This window comes from Motacilla alba, chromosome 3 (genome assembly GCF_015832195.1).
Source record: "Motacilla alba alba isolate MOTALB_02 chromosome 3, Motacilla_alba_V1.0_pri, whole genome shotgun sequence".
Taxonomy (NCBI): Eukaryota; Metazoa; Chordata; class Aves; order Passeriformes; family Motacillidae; genus Motacilla; species Motacilla alba.
In genome coordinates this window covers 107,636,072-107,656,389 of record NC_052018.1, presented here as the reverse complement: position 1 = coordinate 107,656,389, position 20,318 = coordinate 107,636,072, and the positions used below count along the sequence as shown (strand labels likewise).

General features: G+C 41.2%; 2 protein-coding genes across 8 annotated transcripts in view; one reads left to right on the top strand and one right to left on the bottom strand.

Annotated features, from left to right (window-relative positions):
- MACROD2 (mono-ADP ribosylhydrolase 2) overlaps positions 1–20,318 on the top strand; it is an 844,207-nt gene that overhangs the window by 91,083 nt on the left and 732,806 nt on the right. The gene's annotated exons all lie outside the window — the stretch shown is intronic.
- FLRT3 (fibronectin leucine rich transmembrane protein 3) lies at positions 7,669–19,443 on the bottom strand. Its single transcript, XM_038130843.1, has 3 exons — positions 19,311–19,443; positions 11,335–12,084; positions 7,669–10,249 (listed from the first exon to the last, which is right to left on the bottom strand). Exon 3 carries the CDS (start codon positions 10,202–10,204, stop codon positions 8,255–8,257), a length of 1,950 nt encoding a protein of 649 aa, XP_037986771.1. The 5' UTR covers positions 10,205–10,249; positions 11,335–12,084; positions 19,311–19,443; the 3' UTR covers positions 7,669–8,254.

Here is a 20,318-nt window from a genome sequence, read left to right as displayed (position 1 = left end):
AGGATATCACCTTCAAATCCATATCAAAGAGAGACACTCTCTTCCCCTCCCTTCCCAAAGTGGTGTGGTTGCTTTGGGAACAAGATGTGTTTCTTGCATGAGCAGCTCCATAGCTCCTTTTGTCAAAAAAGCTGAGTTTGTGGAAGTTTGGGTGTTTTTTTTTTTCCTTTCACTGAAACAAGGAAAATCTCCCTGCAGCGTACAATAGCACCCTTTTCCATCTAATTAGCATCCTAGTATAATGTCCTTTCCCTCTCCCATCTCTTAAGACCCTAAAAATTTTTGGTGAACCACTTTTTGCACTTCTAGTATTTTATGACTAAAATAATGTAAGTGTTAAAGAAGTCAGCTGACAACACAGGGAAAATGGGAAGGGAAAATGGGTGGGAACTGTACTGCACAAACAGCCATTTACTTCTGTGCAGAACATGTTTTGAAAAACACTGGGGAGGTCCTCAATAAAAATGTGCTCATCATAGCATTGGGTATGAAGTCATATAAAGAAAACCTTTAAAACTTATTTATAGGTAAAGCTTGGCATTGCATCAAATTTTCCATGCTTGAAAGATATTTGTTTGTTTGTTTGTTTGTTTTAAAGAATAGTGTAGGATAGTAATAGATTTCAGAGTTTGGGATAAAATATTTCAGACAAAACACAGAAATGTAGCACGATTTTTTTTTTGGACAAAACCAGTCCCTATTAGTTTTGTTCAGATGTATTTGGCTCCTTTTAATGCCTCTGTCTGTACCCACTGATCAGTGATCAGTGCAGCTCTGTCCCTAGGCCAGCAGATAATGAAAGACCTGAGCATTTCCTGAGACAGATAAGTTATGATAAACAAAGTACTTGTTGGTGTTTTTTTAGTATAATTCAATTCTCAGTAGTAGAAATGTGATTTTGTGGTATTTCATTTCTCCTCCAAAATTCTCTTTAATTGATCTTGTTTATTTGGACTTTATTAAACTCATGTATGGAACATAGGAAAGCAACAGTGGTAAGAGCAACTTCTTAGGAATGTATTGTTACCTTGTTCCCCCCACCCTTAACATCATGTATCTGTAAGTTCAGGGAACAGTGGAGATTTCCAGGGAAAACATTTTGTGATGTGCCTGCCCTGGATTCAAGTGCAGACTATTTAAGGAGGGTTCAGCACTATTCCACTGTGTGTCAACAAGTGCAATTAGCAGTAAAGAGGTTTTTACATGCATAACAGTCCTGTTTACCTAACAAATGCTCTCAATGAGCTTTATTTAATAAACAAAGAAAAAAAAAAGAACAATAGAAAGAAGAGCCTAGAGATGGTGGTTGTCCTGCTGGTGCTCAACCTTTTTGACCCTTAAAGGTACTTAGAAATTTTCCTGTAATCAAAAACAACAAGGTGTGTAACTGGGAGAGGTGAGGGTCTGTCTGAGACAGCCATGGTTGAGCTGGTGAGGTCTTACAGTTCCAAAAAAATGCCGTTCCAAAAAAATTGCACGAGGTCAGCAGTTTAGCTCCCCCAGTGATATTCTCCTGACTGCTTCATTTGGCTGCAAAGTGCTGAATTTCAGCAACTAGAAATACTTTCAAGACCTGGCAGTACTGTGGCGTTTTTCTTAATTTTTATTTCAGCATGCTGTATGTAATTTCTGTATCAGGAAGAAATGAAAAGGTTTTTAGAGGATGAAGTAGGTTACATGCCATTAAAGAGTTCATAAGGTAAAATAATTGCTTTAAAGACATTAGGCAGAGGTTCTGTGTTATCAGCTAATGCTGTAAAATTATATTTACTCACTGGGTGAGCATTTCCCTGTATATGGCTTTCTTTCTGTTAACGAGCTACTGTTCCTCATGGGCAGTAATTTATTCCATCAGGCTTTGGAAATAAGTGTCTTAATGTTGCTTGAGAAGATTACTGAAACCAGGTAAACAAACAGAATACCACAGATTCTGTACCTCTCCACGCTCAAACTGTGTAGAAAATGAAAATAGTTTGAGGAGGAGTGCAATGCAAATAACTTGTGTCCATTAAATGTAGCTTAAACAGGAGGTGAGCATATTCTACATGATCAGGAAGTGCAGAGGGTTTACACAGGCTTGTATTTGGGATGTAATTCTGGAATAACAGTTAAAACATCATTTCTTAAATCCTCTGTTTTGTCACCATTCCTTGGTAGAAGGGTTTACCTTTTTAAAAACGGTTACTTTTGTACTTCCTCATTGAATCCATGGAAAAACAACCCCTAAGGAAGTCAAATTAACTTTACACACACAAACCAGTAGCTGAAGAGGATGTGTAAGGTAAGGAGGCCTTCTTGCACTGCCTGTTGAAGCTGCTGATGCTTGGTCTAGCAATGTAGGAAATTTTGTTAATACAGCAGGCTCAGAGGTGGACAAAGGCTTAGATTTGCCATGGCCTTCTGTGTGTAATCTAGCCTGAAAGATGCTGATTCTAAGCCACTCCTGCATTATGTAAATACAACTACTCGTGTGCATCTCAAAATTTATAAGTCCCTGGTTTTGATCTTAGAGTGTTGAAACAGATTTCATTACCTTTTTGCAATCCTTGCAATGAAAGCAAGGCTTCAAGTTAAAACCCTGGAAAGCATTATTGTGAGGTGAGATGGGAAAACAGAGTTTGTGGGGACATCTTTTGTCACACCAGCACCTGCCGTGTCTGAGGGTATTCATTTAAAATTATCAACCAGTTGAATTGTATCCCCTTAAAAATGGAAAGATTTGCTGTAAAATTATTTTTTGTTCCTAATTACAAAAAAAAAAAAAAAAAAAAAAAGGACCAGACAAAATATTAAACAAACCTGATCCCCACATCCACAAAAAACATCTGTTTTCATGTGGGAAGTCAGTTTCCTAGTAGGCATTTACCAGGGACCAAGGCCACTGGAGGAAAGCAGTATTACATAAATTGGATGTGCAGTTCTGAGCTAAATAAATTTTTAAATATTTTGCATAAATTAGGGACATTAAATTATGCATAATGTGCATAATTTCATCCTTTTGTAAATGATGTTCCCACAGTTAGTGATTAAAGAACACGGTGCAGCCCCTCGAGTTGGAACAATTAGACCTTCCACAGCTCTGTCTATAGATAGACATTCCTTAAGCTCAGCAAGGGGACAGGAGCGTGTGCTAGCCCTTGGCTATGATCTGCTCCCTGTTTTTGATGACTTAAGAGGGCTGTTCAGGACAGAGTATCAGCCTATATGAACACTATCAACCAGCTTGAACAAGTCAGATTATTTAATTAGCCCTATTAAGATCCTTCTATTTTTATAACTTATTTATGAGTGTTCTTGCTAAGCTCGGAAGGTCCAGCTTCAGATATCAAAAAGATGTTTTCAGCTCATGTTGTTAATCTTGAGGGGTTTTATACTGTGACTCCATTAAATTTCCATCCTAAGAAAACAAAAAGGGGCTGTGAAAAGCAGTTGAAGCTGGGAAATTCCCATCTGCAGTCCTGACCTGCAGGTTTCAGGCATAGGGCATTTATGATGTCCATGCATGATGGAGGTTTGCTTGGTTGCCAAAATATGTATTGTATGCCTTTGCCTTAGACCATCAAAAATCCAGAGAATGTTTATTTAACACCCATTTGAAGTGTCTTGGCTTCCCCCAGGGGAGAAATGTTCCTCAGGCATCACTTAAAAGACTACCATGCTGTGAGTATCTGACTTGGTGTCCTGTGCTGAGAAAACAAGGTGATGCTTGTTTTGAGTATCTGCTTTGCCACCCTTTTTCTGAGATTCACGTTCTGCTTTTTTCTAGTTTTTTTGAGAGAAGCAGGCAGCGATTTGATGAAAGAACTGTTAAATCAAACATTCATGATTACCAAAAGAAAAGACTTTTAAAGCAGTTGTGTCCAGAATTTAACACCTGCGTCATGGCTGTACCTTCAGAGTGTTTGAAAGGGCTGTAATTTCATCACAAGGGTGGGACTCTTATCCACCACCCCAAAATTAAATTCATCTGCAAAGACAAAAAAAAGTAAAATTTTGATGTCTGAATTCAATCAATGAGCTTTTTCTGTCTATGGAACCACTCTGGGCTAGTTTGGAAGATGAAAACTCCTCAGGCATGGAGTAACTTCATGCTTTGAAAAAAAAAATCACTGATGGTTAAGTGCTGGCTTGTGGCTTGAAGCTCTGGCTGTTCTGGTATCAGTAAAGAAACAGTTAGTTAAACAAAGATCAGTCCCTAGGTGATGCTGAAACAATATATGGATTTGGAAGTAAGGTTAAGGCATTTTGAAAGTAGAGTACCCGTGTGAATTATGGTTCTGCCCAGAACTATCTCAAACAAATGTGGTTTGGATAAATTGATGCAGATGGCATCTGCCAGCTCACTTCTGAAGATCTAATCCAACTTTATCTGCAGGTGAATGTACAAAATTTTATCCTCTTAGCAGGGAAGTCTATATATGCTTTAGTGCATTATGTCATCAGTAAATTATTTTAATAGCAAATAAGCCTTTATTACTTTTGCTCTTGCTTTATTGCATTTGCTGCTCTACATTCAATATGTACAGCATTGGCACAAGATAGCTTGCATGCTCACTAGTGCATTAGCAGGAGAGATGGAAACTGTGTTCCAAGACCATAATACTTTGAATTTGGTACTGTAGAAGCCAGAAGAAAAAAACAAAAAAAAACCAATCAGAAAACCCCAACAGTTGCTGCACATCAGGCTCTGGTAGAAAGCTAGGAAATAACAGCTTATAAATGAAGCAAGTTTCTCACAGAATCATAGAATATACTGAGTTCAAAGGACCCATCAGGCCCTAGCTCTGGAAAGTGCCAAGACGAGACAAAATTAACACTGTTTCCAAAGTACTAGGGTGTTTTTGGAGACAGCTTTCAGGTTAAAACAGAACTGTGGGCAATTCAGGATAGCAAGATAAATTTAAAAAGGGACAATGATAAAGAATGTAAAAGATACTTAGGATAGTATTTGAATATGGAGAGTACTGATCAAGTGAACTCTGCATGTGGGTTTAGGCAACACTGAAAAAAATCCCACCCCTTGCTCCACAATTAAATATTGAATATTACACAGAAATAACATGGAATTCGAAAATTGAGATAAATTTAATATGGTTTAGTGTTATTTTGATAAATGTGCTGAATAAAGTGCCTACTGTAGTAATCTGCTTTGCCTGTGTATGTACCTAACTGAAGGGATTGATGATGGGGCTGGGGGCACTGCATGCAGCAACTGCAGCACCAGCATAAGCAGCAGTCTTGAAGGGCTGGGCCTGACATGGAGAGGAACAGAACTTTGTGAAAACAGCCAAAGAAAAAACCACAGTTTAGTTTGAAAGCAGTCTTTCACTTGCCAAATTAAATTTAACATGATGTGTGTGGAGTAAGCGTTCCTGTAGAACCTGAGGAAGGTCTTGTACACTCCAGAGTGCCATTTTTTACATTGACAATCACATGTGCTAGGAGGACACCAGCTCTCCTGCAAGCCTGACTTGGTTGTCTGAGGAAGACAGCCCTGTCCAGGTTTTCACTCTTGCTGGTGGAAGGTGAAGTAGGAACAACTGGGTTGATTTACTGAAGTTGTTTTGGATTTGCACCCTACTGCCTCACAGGCAAAAATGTCACATAAAAAAGTCATTTTATGTAAGACTGTCATACAATTATCTCTTCAAATGCCAACTTTTTTATACCCTTATGACCTTGTGTGGCATCACTGGAGTTGGTACATACCATTACCAGGCACTTCTGGCTTAGGTGCCTCAGAAGGCAAGGTACTCACTGAGTGTTTTTACCTTTTTCACAACATAAATTAGGAGCCAATTGAGACAGAGGTTTTCAAATAGCTTGAAAATCCAACAAAACCTGTTTAATTTTGTAACCAGAGAACTGCTGGCAAAGAACTAGGCTCTCTTGCCAGTGACCCAGCCATTTCATGGGCTCAGGTATCAGGGATGCCCCTGTGTGAGAGTAGACAAAGAACAGGTCTGTCCAGTCCCTCTGTCATTTTCCTTCCCTGCTCATTGCTTGGGAAGCTTTTTGCACATTGACATAATGAGGGCTCCACATGCTCAGTCTTGGCTTTCTTGCCCTTCCCTAGATTGGCACCTGATGGGAGCACAGGGCAAAGTAGTCTTGTTTGGTGCATTACACTGAGCTGAGCGTTACACTCCCCTTTCCATGGATCCATTCAATGCTCCATGCAAAGGAGACATGGTTTGTATGAGGTCAGCAAGGAAGAACAGTGCCGCGGGGCTCCACTGCTCAGGAAACTGCAGGAGACATTTCTGAAAGTGATGTGTCAACAATTCCGTGCTACAGGGAGTTTGGAGAGGAACTTCCCATGGCGCATCTGGAAAATGGGGATGAAAAATATGTGTGTTACTGGAAATTTTGGGTCTCTGCAGTTAGATGGATTCCTGGTAGGAGATTCATTTGCAGGCTGATGGCTGAAACCATTAGTTTCAGTGTTGGTCACTCTTTCTTCATCTCTTGTTCTTTACTACTCTTAGGGAAACAGGCCAAGCAACACTAAAATTCTCATAGAATTAAACTGCATTTGGTATACATTCCTTCTTGTCTGAGATATTGTCTGAAATATTAAATTTTTTCATTTGCTGTTTCTTTAAAAAAACCCCTGTACTTCAGAGGGTTGTAACTCCATGCCTTCCCTCCCTTTCATTGTTCACACTGTTCACTGTTGTGAAAACTTTTTATCCAGTGATTAATAATGAAGAAAACCTGCAAGGGTAATACTGTTAACCTGAACACAGAAGCTCATGACCTGAGAAGTAGTAGCTTCCGAGTGGGTTTCTTATCAGAGCACTGCAGAGGTGCAGCATAATTCTGAAGTACTTTTTCAGCTTCATTCATGAATAAGACCAGTATTTTTCATAGTTAAGTTATGTATGAAAAGGTGGGTATTTTATTATTTCCTTTTTTCTTAGTTTTTAAAAGCTTGATACATGTAGTGTTGGATCAAGGCACACACAAGACTGGCCAAAGGGCGTACAAAGCACTTTGGTTTTTAGTTGAAGAAACAGAATGATTATTGCAACAAAGAGTGGCTTGGGGTTTAAACATAATAGCTCATAGTTCAGCAGGAAGGCAGAAAGAAACATGTTACCTTACAGATTTACCAAGGAATTTCTGGATAACTGTGACAGTAATGGGCAGTATTCCTGACTGTAACAGCATTGTACTGAACACAGATTCGTATATGCTTCAGAATGGCTGCATTCTCCATTTGTCTGCTCACCTTTGGGACCACAGTTTTTGAGACCTTGCTTTTATTGCCTTGGGTTTTGTCCTGCTCTCTTTTCTTGTGAAACTGCACTTTCAGCCCTTTTTCTTTTCAAAGCAGTTTCTAAGTGTTGTCTCTGTCTTCCTGCCCTTGTCTCCCAAATGCCTGTGAGCATCCATCACTATTTTGTCTGTAATACACAGACCACTGATTCTGATAACCAAAAAAACTATTCCTGAACTGTATCTACCCCTTGGTTTGTAGAGCCTAGCAGTTTTTATTTTTTTAAAAATTCTTTGTTAGGAATTTGATTATGCTTTCCTCTAGCAATTACGGGGTTTTTTTAACACCTGTCAAAAAGCTTCATTCTCATGCATATCATCAATTTGATTATTCTCACTTAAATTGTATTTCACCACTGTTGAATGGATATATCCAGACAGCTGATATTGCCCATTACTACACACATTTTTTGTTTATTGAATATTGTTGTGGTTTACAGATTTAATAGACCCAACACTGGAATTTCTGTGAGTTTTTGTAACCATTTTTGATCTTCCTGACTTGCCAGGTTCAACATTATTTTATTGATACCAAAGTGAAAAATGACCTGTGCTTACACTTACAAGGATCTCAGATGAATGTTCTGACTGCTCAACACGGCAAGAAAATTCACTTTCACAGTCAACAAGTCATCTTACTCAGTAGAACACAAAAGTTAAATGGTCTGTAACTTCAATATTAGCAAGGAAAATACAGTACAAATTACTAAAAAATACTAAAATATAGAATTGTGGTCAGGTATCCCCACTACATTAATCGCAGCAGTAGCCTGAAATTTGAAACTTTTAATAAAAAGTTCTTAAATATAAATTATATGGCAAATGTACAGTACATTGCTTTGTCAGTCTTTTAATCCAGTGTTTTGCAGTAGAACAGCAACTGTTAAGTCAGTCTTTTCTTGTTTTCTTTAAAAAACAAAACAAACCCAAAAAACCCAACAAAACCCAAACCAGTCTTTCACGTCCCTCAGTATCATGAGTGTGAATGATCTGAATCTGGAATACCACTGTCTCTGTAGCTCCTGTTACTACTGCTTTCACTGTGGCTGTTCTTGTACAGATTCATGCCATTAGGTGGGAAGATGGTGTGTATTACAAATTCCTCCTTGGACACTTGGTCACTGGTTATTGGTATCATCTGGAAAGAAGTCTCCCTGATTTCCAAGATGGAGTTATCCTTCTTGGTTCCCGCTTCGGCATAGTCATCTTTTCTCCGGCGTCCCTTGCTGTAGGTGCAGTTCCGGGAGAACAGGGACCCGTTTCTGTGGACGTACCAGCAGACCAGGGCCAGCAGCCCTATGGCCACCAGCGCCACCACGCCGCCGATGATGGCGGCCAAGGGCAAGCTGGAGTTTTTGTAAGGCTCTTTCTCCTGCTCCCGATTGAGGGTGGTGGTAGGGTTGTACATCTTAAGAGGCGCCGTCTCGGTCTCGATGCATTCGGGTGTTTCATCGGAGAGATAGATGTTGCTGGTTTCCATGGGAACCATGCACACACGGTACGGTGACTCCGGTTCGAGAGCCGTGAGCAAATAGTCGTTTCTGTCGCCTGTAACTATAGTTTCAGTTATAGATCCAAAGGCAGGGCTGTGACCCATCTTGAGCCAGCTCAGTCTCAAAGCAGTCATCGGTAGTGCAACTTTCCAGGAGATGTGAATAGTCTCCGTGCTTACGGATTTCACAAATATTGTAATGATTTTACGTACCGGGCTCGCTGTGGTTCTGTAGTTTTTATTTAGGTTGGGAGTCTTGACGTCTGGTTGTTTGGTCACAGAAATGGGCCAGTGTCCCTGGGCTGGGTATAACGTGTTTGGTACTGCAGTAGTGATTTGGACGGTGCTTATCACGCTATCGTCCTTACAGTCAAACAGTTCTGCGCTGAGGTCTTTGATAGCCATTCCACGTACTTTTTCTGGTGCCTGACACATCAGTCCGCGTACGTTCACTTTTAAAGGCAGTGACTGTAACCAGTCACGGACCCATTTCATTTTGCACCCGCAGTGCCAAGGGTTGTTGCGAAGAAAAAGTTGAGTGATGTTGTCCAGATCATCGAAGACACCCTGAGGTAAATTGCTGAGATTGTTATTGGACATATCTAGTCGGTACAACTGCCGTAAGTAAGAGAAAGCATTGGGTGGCACACGGTTGATGTGGTTTTCTTGGAGATAAAGCTTTCTTAGGTTTGTTCCCGGCAAATTCACCGGAGCAGCTGTGAGTGAATTGCGGACCAATGACAATTCTGTAAGATTGACTAGATTAATGAAGACTTTGTCTCCTAATCCATGATTATTTAGAAGATTTCCGTCTAAAACAAGGCGTTTTAGATTTGTAAGGTCTTGAAGGGACAGCTCAGAAATTGTGGAAATACGATTATCATCCAAGCGTAGCTCTTCTATGGTTTTAGGCAAACCCCAGGGGATGGTGCTAAGGTGATTTCGAGAGAGAAAAAGAAGTCTGAGATAGATGTTGTCCCGGAAAGCTCCATCCTCGATGCTAACGGCAGAAACAGAATTATCATCCAAATGCAGTTCTTCCAGATAAGGAATTTTTGAAAGTGAATCATAAGTAATGGTCCTTATATTGTTCTCCTGCAAATGCAGTTCCTTAATGTACTTAGGGAGGTTAGTGGGGAATTCATCTAGGCTGTTGCGGTATAAATATATTCTTTCCACCCTAAGCAAGTTCTTCAGTTCTGAAGGAATCCCAGCATTATTTATTTGATTGTTCTGAAGGAAGAGGGTAGTTGCATCCTCTGGGATTCCTGTAGGAATAGACGTCAAATCGCGATCATTACAATATATGAAACCCACATCACAGCGACATACTGAAGGGCATGGTTTGGCACTAACAGAATAAGGTGCCATGTCAAGTAACAGCCCTATTTTAGTCCAAACTAGGAAGATGCTCCAGGTAACACTAATCATGGTCAGGAATGATGAGATTTCTATACAGTTCTGATCTTCAACAATCTAAAAAAACCAAACAAACAAAATTATCCAGATCATCAGTGAAGAAACCGCAATAAAAAAATCAACTTCAACATTACAGAAGACATCTGAAACACACATTAAACCAAAATTCAAGTGCTTAGATGCATTTTACTCTCTTTTCCTTACATCAATAATTCTACTACTTGTACTAATTCATTTAACTAAATAGGTTATTCTGCACAGTGATTGAAAATAACAGAATCAAGCATGCCTGATCTGTGAATTATTTTGCTTAAGCACCAAGACTCTTTCTAAGGATTCCTTCCCATTTCATGTGTACCGACAATCTTTGTTCACAGATAGAAGATAAGAACAGAACTAAAGTCACACCAGAGTTCAAGTAAATCATTCTATATCTGAAAGATAAGAAGTAATTCCTAAGCCAGCTAACTTCCTCAGGAGCCCTTAAGTGAACTATAAAACCCTTACCAAACTCACAAGTCTAGTGGTAGCTATTTCAGAAGTTAAAAAAAAATCCCTAAAAGCAAAGCATAAAATGCAGACAAAAAGAGTGAGGGCCAGTGAAGACATTTTCCCAAGTCTTCCCCAGTGCTCAGCTTCACAGTGTGTAACTCACAAACACCGTGGAACATTTTGCTTGGTTTTCAAGCTTCGGAAAGGTGAATGTTACAACTGGCAGGTAACTGGTAGAGCTATGGCTTTCTAGTTCACTGGATGAAATATTTCATTACATGCTTAATTTCATGTTTAAATATTTGTCATTCTCAAAAGTCGTCTTACTAAGTAGCACACTCCTAAGAGTCTATTTGGCAGGTTTAACCACATTTTCCCTTCTTATTACTAGCATAGTATAAATTAACTCTTGAGACTGAGATTGTACTTTGCATTGGTAGTGTGTTTGTACACTGAGCTCAGGTAATTAGCATTTTTATAGCTTTTAAGACAACATAATTCAATTACCATTGTAATTAGGGTTGTGAGAACTCCTGCAAGATGACCTATGCATTAAGTGGTGTCATGACCTTTTCTCTTATGGGTTCATATATTAATTGAACTTTATTCTCAGAGGCATGAAAAGGAAAATAAATTTATATTGATCCTACCGTATTTAAAGGTATGAGTAAATTTTGTGCTTGAGGATATCCAGTGAAGGGATGTCTTTCTGCCCAGTCACTCTTACGGTTTACTCCATGAAGCAGTTTTTTCCTCGATGGTGTTTACTCAGATGGTCCTTGGTGGTGGTGGTGTGTGTTTCCTGGCTCCTGGCACGATACTCAATGAGCATTCCAACCAAGATTTATCATGGTATATAAGCACACCAGGCCCCAGTGTAGAAAAGCTTCAGCTTCCTTCTATTTTAGTCCTCATGTAAAGTCTGTGAATGAAGAGCCTCTTTTGTTTGGTTTAATGCCTTTAGCAGGAATTGCTTTCTTTGTAACTCTTACAAACTCTTCTGTGCAGCGTAGTAGTCAGAGGAGGGAACTTTAGTGCCGCGTGATAGAAACCATTCATTATGCTGAGGCTCGAAGGATTGCAGCCTCTTCAGGAGGTCAGGAAAGGGATGCTTTTTCCTATCCAGAATTATCCAAGTATGACCTTTGTACAGTAGCTACATCCTGATACATCCACACCTCTTTCAGAGAACCATTTTCCAACACTCACTTTTTAACACTTCTTCCAAATTTGTAATGCAGGAAAGAATTCCTCCTGTGCTGCAAGAATGCAAGTTACTTTACCACAGAAACATCAGGCAATTCAGATGGTTTTCTTCATTATAAAAAAAAAACCCACAAAAATATGATTTCCTTCCCAGAAAACTCCCCTTTGAAAGCTTTCCTCGAACTCCTAATGTCCTGCAAAAGTAAAAACAAAAAAAATTGGAATTAATAACAACTGGTGCACACTAGTTATTAGGGTTGCATCCCCTGTACATGAGTAACACACCTTGTTTCCCCAAGGCATTGATATTTCAGCAAAATCCACAGAGCTCTTTCAGAAAATGTTTTGCTGTGTAGTTTCATGTTACTGCAGTTTTGCTGGAACTGTATTTTCCCTTGTTTCAGTAGAAAAATAAAGGCAGAGTAATAAAATATTTGTGAATTATGTTTTTCATCTGATGTCAAATGCCAGTGTTGCCTCCTTGGAGGATGCCAAAATGGTTGCTTGCTTTGTGTTCCTGGTAAACAGATGATCTTCTCCTTGGTTTTGAGTGTAAAATGAGCTAATTACTCTTCACTAGCTACTGGGAGAAAGGGAAAGCATTTTTATTTTTGCCAAAGTATTGTATGAATGTATTTCCCACTCGCAGCATGTTGATTCTGAGCTAGGGACTAGCCAGGCATCTGTGTCCGCTGTTTGGCAATACATGGGTGGGTTTAGGCTGTAAAATTTCTAAAAAGGAGAAAAATATTATTTCTTCCCTTTGTATTTCTTACAGAATGCTAATGATTTTTTAAACAGCATTTTTAACTTGGGCTACTTCGTATCACTAGTGCATAAAGTATCCAGTGAGATACCAAGCCCCCAGCGAGTCTGTAGGTAGCATGTCTGAAATAGAAGTGGTTAAATCTGAAATGAAACAAATCCTTAATGTGTACTTGCTTTTCCCTTTTGTGACATCACGTTTGTCCACGGGACTGAGCACAATCCTCGGAACCAAAATACTTGGCAGGAACAGTGTGCTGAGTAATGCTTGCTTAGCTGCCTTCCTGGGAGCAAAACTAGAGCATCTTCTGCTCCTCTGTAAAATACTTGACCTAAACACAAACACTCTCTGTTTTAAAAATGTCTTTTGCAATTTGTAGCAGGTCTGTTATGAAACAGACCAGTCAAACTCCTTACAGCAACACAGAATATGCAGTGATATATTTAATTAGATACAAATTCTGCTGCTCTTTCTCACAGAAAAATGTTAACCATTAAAAAAAAAACAACATCCCAAAGCCCCCCATTTGAGAGATGGTGTGACTACTCAGCGAGGGAGTGGAAAAGACTCTTCTCTCCTGCTGCTGCTTTCGTGCTCTTCAGAGCTTTGCTTTCAGCAGTTGTCCAATGGAAAAAAAAAAAAACCTCAAAATGAGAGACCCCCACGATGGCATAAAGAAGTATTTTTATGTATGCTTTATTTAAGGCAAAAGCACAATCTATGTGGCCACATTTTAAACAGAAGGGAATGCATGTTTAGTGGTAACTTATGTAATTTGGGTAAATTATATAATCATTATGAGATGGAACAAAAAAGCTCTGTATTCTTCCAGTGTCTAGTTTTCTTGCTCTGTATTACTCAAATGGTTGGGGAAAGAAGCCCAGGCCCTATTCCTAAAACTCTGAAATAAAGAGCAACTCAACAGCTGTAGAAAAAAAATGGTGTCTCTTAGGAACTAATGTGAAGTCGTGATAGAAGGCATTTTTTGGAAGGGTATAGTGAAATAGGAATATAAATTCCTTTAATAGGCCTTTGAAGGCTACAATAACTTTTAAGTACTTAAAATCATAAATTTTCTTTAGAACTCTGAGCTGTAAAAAACTTGTTAGTATTAAGCAAAACGTTGGCTCTAGTATGCATACATTACATAGATACATGCACACAGCAAGTTCATTTATTTTACCTTTCTAGCACATAAACTGTTTCCTCTGTGCTTCATTTGATAGTCATCTCTTCATTTATTGCCACTATTATAATAGCAGTAATGTGTAGGATTAAAATGAAAGCACTAAAGCTCATTAAGTTCCTGGAATTTTTTTATCCCTTCTCTCAAAATTACATGAAAACAAGAGCAAGAAAAAGAAAAGGTCTCTTTGGAGAAGACGACACTGTTTCAAAAATGTGGATTAAGACCATACCCCCCACTCCCTTTTCTAAACTTAGAATAGTTTTCTTCAGGTCTTGATTGTTTGATATCTTGCACTTCCCTTTCATATCTCAAGCTATAGCTGAAAACAATGTTTTTGCATATCAAAGGCTCCAGTGATCTGTCTAAGAGAAGAAGGGAATCGTGCTGCCATGCTTCAACTTTCCCCTTCTTGAGCTGTCTCTAAATATTCCCTGACACCAAGTCATTATAGCTGATCCGGCAGGATGAAAAGAGAAGTGACCCCCACTGGTACAGACACTGTGTCCAGGTTTCTGCAGCATCAGATTGGGAGGCTTCATGGACACATGGTTTTGAAAGAAGCCATTATTTTTGAGCAGACCAGATTTTAGAAACTGTGCTAATAATTTTAAAATGCAAAAAAATCAGTCCTTGTTTTTTTGGTAACAAAAGTAACATTGGAAAAACTAAACAGCAGCCTTTTTGCTCTTTATTCCACGTTGAATGTTTTCCTGAAGTTTTTTTTGAACCACATGGTTAAATTAGTTTTCCTGGGACTGTGTAAGCTAGTGAATTACTAGAGATATCAGGAATGTCTGGACTTTGCATGTGGATTTCTTGCTGCAGTACAGCAAAGGGGACATCTCATTTTAAAATGTTCAACATAAGTTGAGCTAATAAAAAAAAAAGTACATAAGAAGAACATTGTATTTACCCTGAAGTATGGAGCCCAGCTGCACTCAGTGTACTGCAGGCAGGCAGTGGCTTAACAAAACAAATAGTTTTTGTATATTTGAAATGTTGGGATTTTTCTAAAAACAGTACCAAAGATTTCTTTCCAAGCTAATATAAAATGTGAATAAAATCAAGACCTGCCTCACTTGAGGTCACACCATGCTTATTTGAATTTCTAATCTACCTCTGTGTTCTCCAGCAGTAACTCTGGTAGCTCAGTGGCTTCTTTCTTAAGTAACAGAGGAAAGGGAAACTACCAGGTATTTTTAGGTTGAAAAAGACAAAACTTTTATTCCAAGCCACCACTAGAATGTACATACTCGATAAGCCAATTTGCTTAACCAGTGTACTTCTATTCCAGAATTAGCTCTGTATTTGTTTGGAATCTGAAACATAGCAGAAACACAAAATGTGCTTATTTTTTAAAATACTTGAGAACTCCATCTACTGCTTATAATGTCAATTGTGCTTACAAAGGTCATGCTGCAGCCTAAACAGCTTCACCAACTTTTTTCTTTTCTTTTTTAAAGAAGTTCCACAGTGCTAATCTAGACTTAAAACAATGTCCACACTTTGTTTTCCTTAAGTGTATTACTCAGGGTTAGTTGATAGTGACAGCAAAATGCTTTCTAAGCACCCTGTCTAGGAGCTGCAATTTCCACGATCATCGTATTTCAGGAAGGTGCCCCAGCCTTTTGTTTGGCGCTAGGCAAGCAGAAGGTCCTCTAGCTGTCTTTCCAAGGGGTAAAAAATGCAAAGGAGTTTGTTAAAGTGAGAGTGAGTCCTTCAGTCAGACTGTAGCACTGAGTGCAAGTGAAATTTGTTTTTGTTTTTAGCTGGAGATTTCATTTACTTGCAGAAAACTTGCTCCCAATTCTTGTGCAGTAGGAATAATACTGCTTGTGTCTTATAAAGTCTAACTCAAGTGTCCTAAAAAATGCAAATTTTTATGTGATCTTCCCTCAAATGCAAGTAAATCTGACTTAGAAATGAATTCTGAGTAAAAGCTTGACTCCACACCCAAGATCAGCCAAACCTGTATTTGCTGTAGAGGATGGAAATGAACTTTGAGTGGCTCTCTTCTGAAGTTTACTTCTAAAATGTTTCCTAGTTTTGAAGATGCTGGGTTGAAAAGGCCCAGACTATTACTCTATTGCTTCTCACTCTCTTGTTTTGACTACTCTGCTGCAGGAAAGGTTGCACGTTAAGAAAACACTTTGAGGGGGGGATCTTTTGCACTGGTTTTTTAGTTTGTGTTTTAGTACTTTAGTGCTCTTTGAGTTTAGCCAATTATGGCTTCTAGGTTTTCTTTTTGAGAGCTGCTGCTGAGGTAACTTGTCTGGGCATTAAATAAAAGAATAGAGAACAAATGCTGCCATTGTTTCAAGGGAAAAAAATCTGGTTTTCCCCTCTTGACAAGTTTAGGTAGAATTATACCTGATAGGGAGTTTCTGGCACAAAACTCCTGACATGTAAAAACATTACTTGAACACTAGATAAAGTTTCAGTCGTTTTGTTTCTTTCTTTTTTAAAGCAGTTGTTTGCTCATCTCCTGTAAGTTTGCTCCTCAAAAAATTAGAGAAAAACGTGAAGCTGTAAGAACGTTTGGATTCTTACAGCTCACGAAAGGCAGAAGAGAGTTAGTGATGCCATAAGATATGTACTGAACACTTTGCAAGATTCCTGCCCTGAGTGGTATTTGGCTGCTTTTAAAAAGAAATGTAAGCAATCACATATTAATTCTTCCATGCATTCCTGCACTTTGAAGTGATTAAGGAAAAAACTTAAGAGCTAACTAGCCATTAGCATCCATGCTTCCTGCTGCAAGGAGGCAAAGATGGCCATCTCCCAAATGAAGCCACTTCAAAAAACTGCAACTGCAAAGTTTGCAAACTCCAGCAATTGCTTTGATTAGTCACCATTGCCTTACCCAATATCAGGCAGCTTTTAGCTACTGGTGACAGAGGAAAAAACCAAACCTAAACAAACACCAAAAACCCCAACCCAGAAACTCATCTTTATTTCGTTCTTCCTGTAAAATGTATCCACTTTATTTCTGGAGATCAAAGCTCGCTGTGAGTTTACTACAGAGTTTTTTGCCCACTGGGGGGTGGTACATGCTACAAAACCTGTGCTTTTAAGAGCCACAAGTCAGATGTTTTTTGCTGCTGTCCAGTCTTCTCTGCTTTAATTACAACAAAGCCTCCCGTTGAGAAAAACAGAGGCAGCTTGCAAAGGAGGGAGTTATAAAAAAATAAAACAAATCACTCTTCTAGAGAGTTTAAAGAATTTCCCATGCTGATTACTTGCAGTATTTATCTGGTTGTTCTCCAGTTAAAATGGTATAAGTATACAAAAAAAAAAAAAAGAGAAGAGAATTAGCATTTTAAATATATTCCAAGGGCTGTCACTGTTTCTGGTACACAGGAGGAGCACAGAAGACAGGAAAAAATACAGCTTTTAGAAGTGATTAAATGTGGATGGAAAAATAAAAAAGCTTGATAGCAGCATGAAGTAGGATTAGAATAAACCCAGTGTATTTCAAGATAATTGGCTTTCTGTAAACCCCAGGTATACCTTTTGTTTATGAAATATTTGAAACCCTATCTTAAACAGGGCTGTATTGTATGGGTTTGGAATAAATTAAAGGAAACTTGAAGGTGGGTTTTCTTTTGAGGGAGGGAAGGGCACTGAAAGCTCTTGAGTATGACCTAGTGCGTGGCATATATTGACAAGGAAAACACAGCCTGATCTTTCTGTTTTATAGCAAATAATTATTTTCTTTATACACTTGAATTGACAAATGCATTTTTCAGTCTAATTCAAAGAAATGTTCATTAAGATGCCATATCCCCAGGCAATAGATGGTGAGCATAACTGATGCTTCTATCTTTCTAGGCAGTATATTTTAGACAAGGAAATTGGGGTCAGGATAATGAACTGGTTTTTAAAGTCTGAACATTTTCAGCCTCTTTGTACACTTTTTCTTTGTGTAAAAGATGTACATGGAAATTCAAAACGCGAATCTTCTTGTTCCAAAGAGGCAAAGAGAAAATGCTTTCAGCTAATGTGCAGGAATAAGATTTAACTGTAAAGTAATTCTGCATTTTGGTGTGAATCGGGTGTAGAAAATACTCCACTGTACTCTGTTAACTGAGCAGAACTGATCCCTTGCAGAAGGGAAGCGACTTGCCTTCAGCCCGAATTAATAACCCGTCGGTAACAGCATTCCATGAATTAGTTAATTACACACACTCGTCCTCGCGTTTGCAACACTCCTTGCAACTTTGCCTGGATGTGCCAGGGTTGAGCTCAAACCCCTCTGCGGTCGGAGAGATTAAAATTGAGGCGACCTCAAAGAGCAGGACTGAGCCAGAAAGGCAGCTGTCTGTGCAAGAGCTGAGCTTTTATTCACCAAGGGGATGAGCTTGGAAACTAAGCAGGAATCCAAAAAAAGAACCAGCCAACCAAACCCAAAATCAGAAAGCTGTGCCTGCTTGCTGTGAGCTATGGCAGATGCTGGGAAGCAGGACCACTACGATGGGAAATGCAGGAAAATACTTAGGCTCTGCCTGATCAACTAAGTTGCAGCTCCTAATTGCATTTGAGGAAAAGGGTTAAAATCAAAATATTTTGGCACATCCAGCAGCCGTGAAACGATTTTTTGAGGTCAGAATCACGTAGAGATGAGGTGTGCAACAAAGTACGTAGTGAATTATTTATTTGCAAGCCATTTATAAATTAATTAGCTGTGCCTGTACGAGGGCACACAATCACTCAATACACTGAAAACAGCTAAAAAGTTGATTAGAACTAGGCGAGGACCTATGGAATGGCAGGAGGATTATGAGCCAGCTCTTCTTCCCAAAGAAAGTGGGGCGTCGGGGCGGGAATTTGGGCCTGTTGCATTCTTTCTGTGCAACCATTTTGTTGCCCATCTTCTCGCCCGCAGACTTTGTGGTGGTGCGGGGGACAGCGCTGCGCAGGGGCGCGAACGCATCGCCTCGATTTTTTCTTTTATTTTTTTTTTTTTTCTTAAATAGATGCAGCAAGAAGGGATGGAGGGAGGGGGAAGTTTCCCAACCGTGGGGTTCGCGCAGGAGCACCCCCCACCATCCGCGTTAAAACGCGCGGCCGGGGTCCCAGCGCCGCGGGGCGCGGGCGCTGCTCTGCGGGTCCCCCCGCGCTGCTTTCCGCCCCCGCGCAGGGCGGCTTCGCGCCGGCTCCTTCTCCTGGGGCCGGGGCAGCGCCGGCACCGCACGCCCAGCTTGGGGAACCCCCGGGTGCGCTCCAGATGTGCGGGCTAAGCCCTCTGCGCTGCTGCGCGCCGCGCCGCGCACCCCGCCGGCAGGGCGAGCGGGCGGGCTCTCCCCGCCGCAGCAGCGCCGTGCCCGCACTCCGGCGCCGGGAAGCGGGTGGTGGTGTGGGGAGCGCGCCCAAACTTCCCTCCACATCCTCCTCCTCCTCGTCCTCTGCAGCCCCCGAGCCGCGCAAGCCCCGCGGAGGGGACGGAGCGGTTATGCCGCGCTTACCTGCGGAGAGGCGCGGGAAGGGGCGGTGCCGGCGGCGGTGCCGGGAGCGGAGCGCGGCTCGCGGTGCGGAGCGGGCGCTGCGCTGTCGCGGGGCGGCCGCGGACGGAGCTCGGCGCGCGCCCCTCAAGTCGCGGCGGCAGCGGCGGAGCCGCGGGGGCGGGGCCGGACGTCACGGGGGGCGGGGCCGGGGCGGGGCGCGGCGCGGGGCCGCCGCTAGGGGGAGCAGCAGGCGGCGCCACGGCCCCGCCGCGTGTGGGGCGCCGGGGGGCGGCCGCGGCGCCTCAGCCCCGCACCGGCGGAGAGGTTTAAAGATGTTTCTTCAGCCTGGTTTTGACGCTGATGGCCGTGCCGGGAGCGGGGTGGCTGCCCTTCATCCCCCAGTTCATCTCGCAGTGCTTGGTTTTGGGCTGGGCAGGTGATGCCGGTTCCCTGGTTTTGGGTCCGAGGAGCAGGACAGGCCTCGAGTTTCACGAAGGGGTTTGAAAAAACCCTGTTCAAAACACAATTAAATGAATAAGTTTGCTTAGTCCCAGTCGCCACATGGCTGTGAGTGCCGTCGCTCCCCTGGCATCTCCCTGACTGTGGCGCTTCGTGTAAAGCATTGCAGGAATGGCAATGCTGCTACGGCAGCTTTGGAGGATTCGAGGGTTTTCCCGAGGTGACTCCTTTTGGAGTCATCCGGTGCATTCGAACTGCCTGGTTCCGCTGGCTCCTGCTCCGCCCGGGACGGCGCGCACCGGGAGATCCCTTATCGTGCCCGGCGGGGCTGAGATTGAAGGGGAATTGCGGCCTGCCCAGGCTGCAGTCCTTGCGGATTTTTCCTAAAATTTCCGCCCTTCAAACGCAACCAGAAATTTATGGCTGTTAAAGGGCAAAGTAGCAAACACCTTCCCCAGGCGTTTTTTCATAAAACCCATTTTCCTTTACCCGTAGCTTACAAGCAGACAAGTAGCATTGGTTTTGGCAGATGAGGTTGATGTTTCTATTGTTTTGGTTTTTTAAAAACTT

What these genes read in the sequence shown, in the direction of transcription:
- FLRT3 (XM_038130843.1), bottom strand. Translation starts at nt 10,204, where the DNA reads ATGATTAGTGTTACCTGGAGCATCTTCCTAGTTTGGACTAAAATAGGG.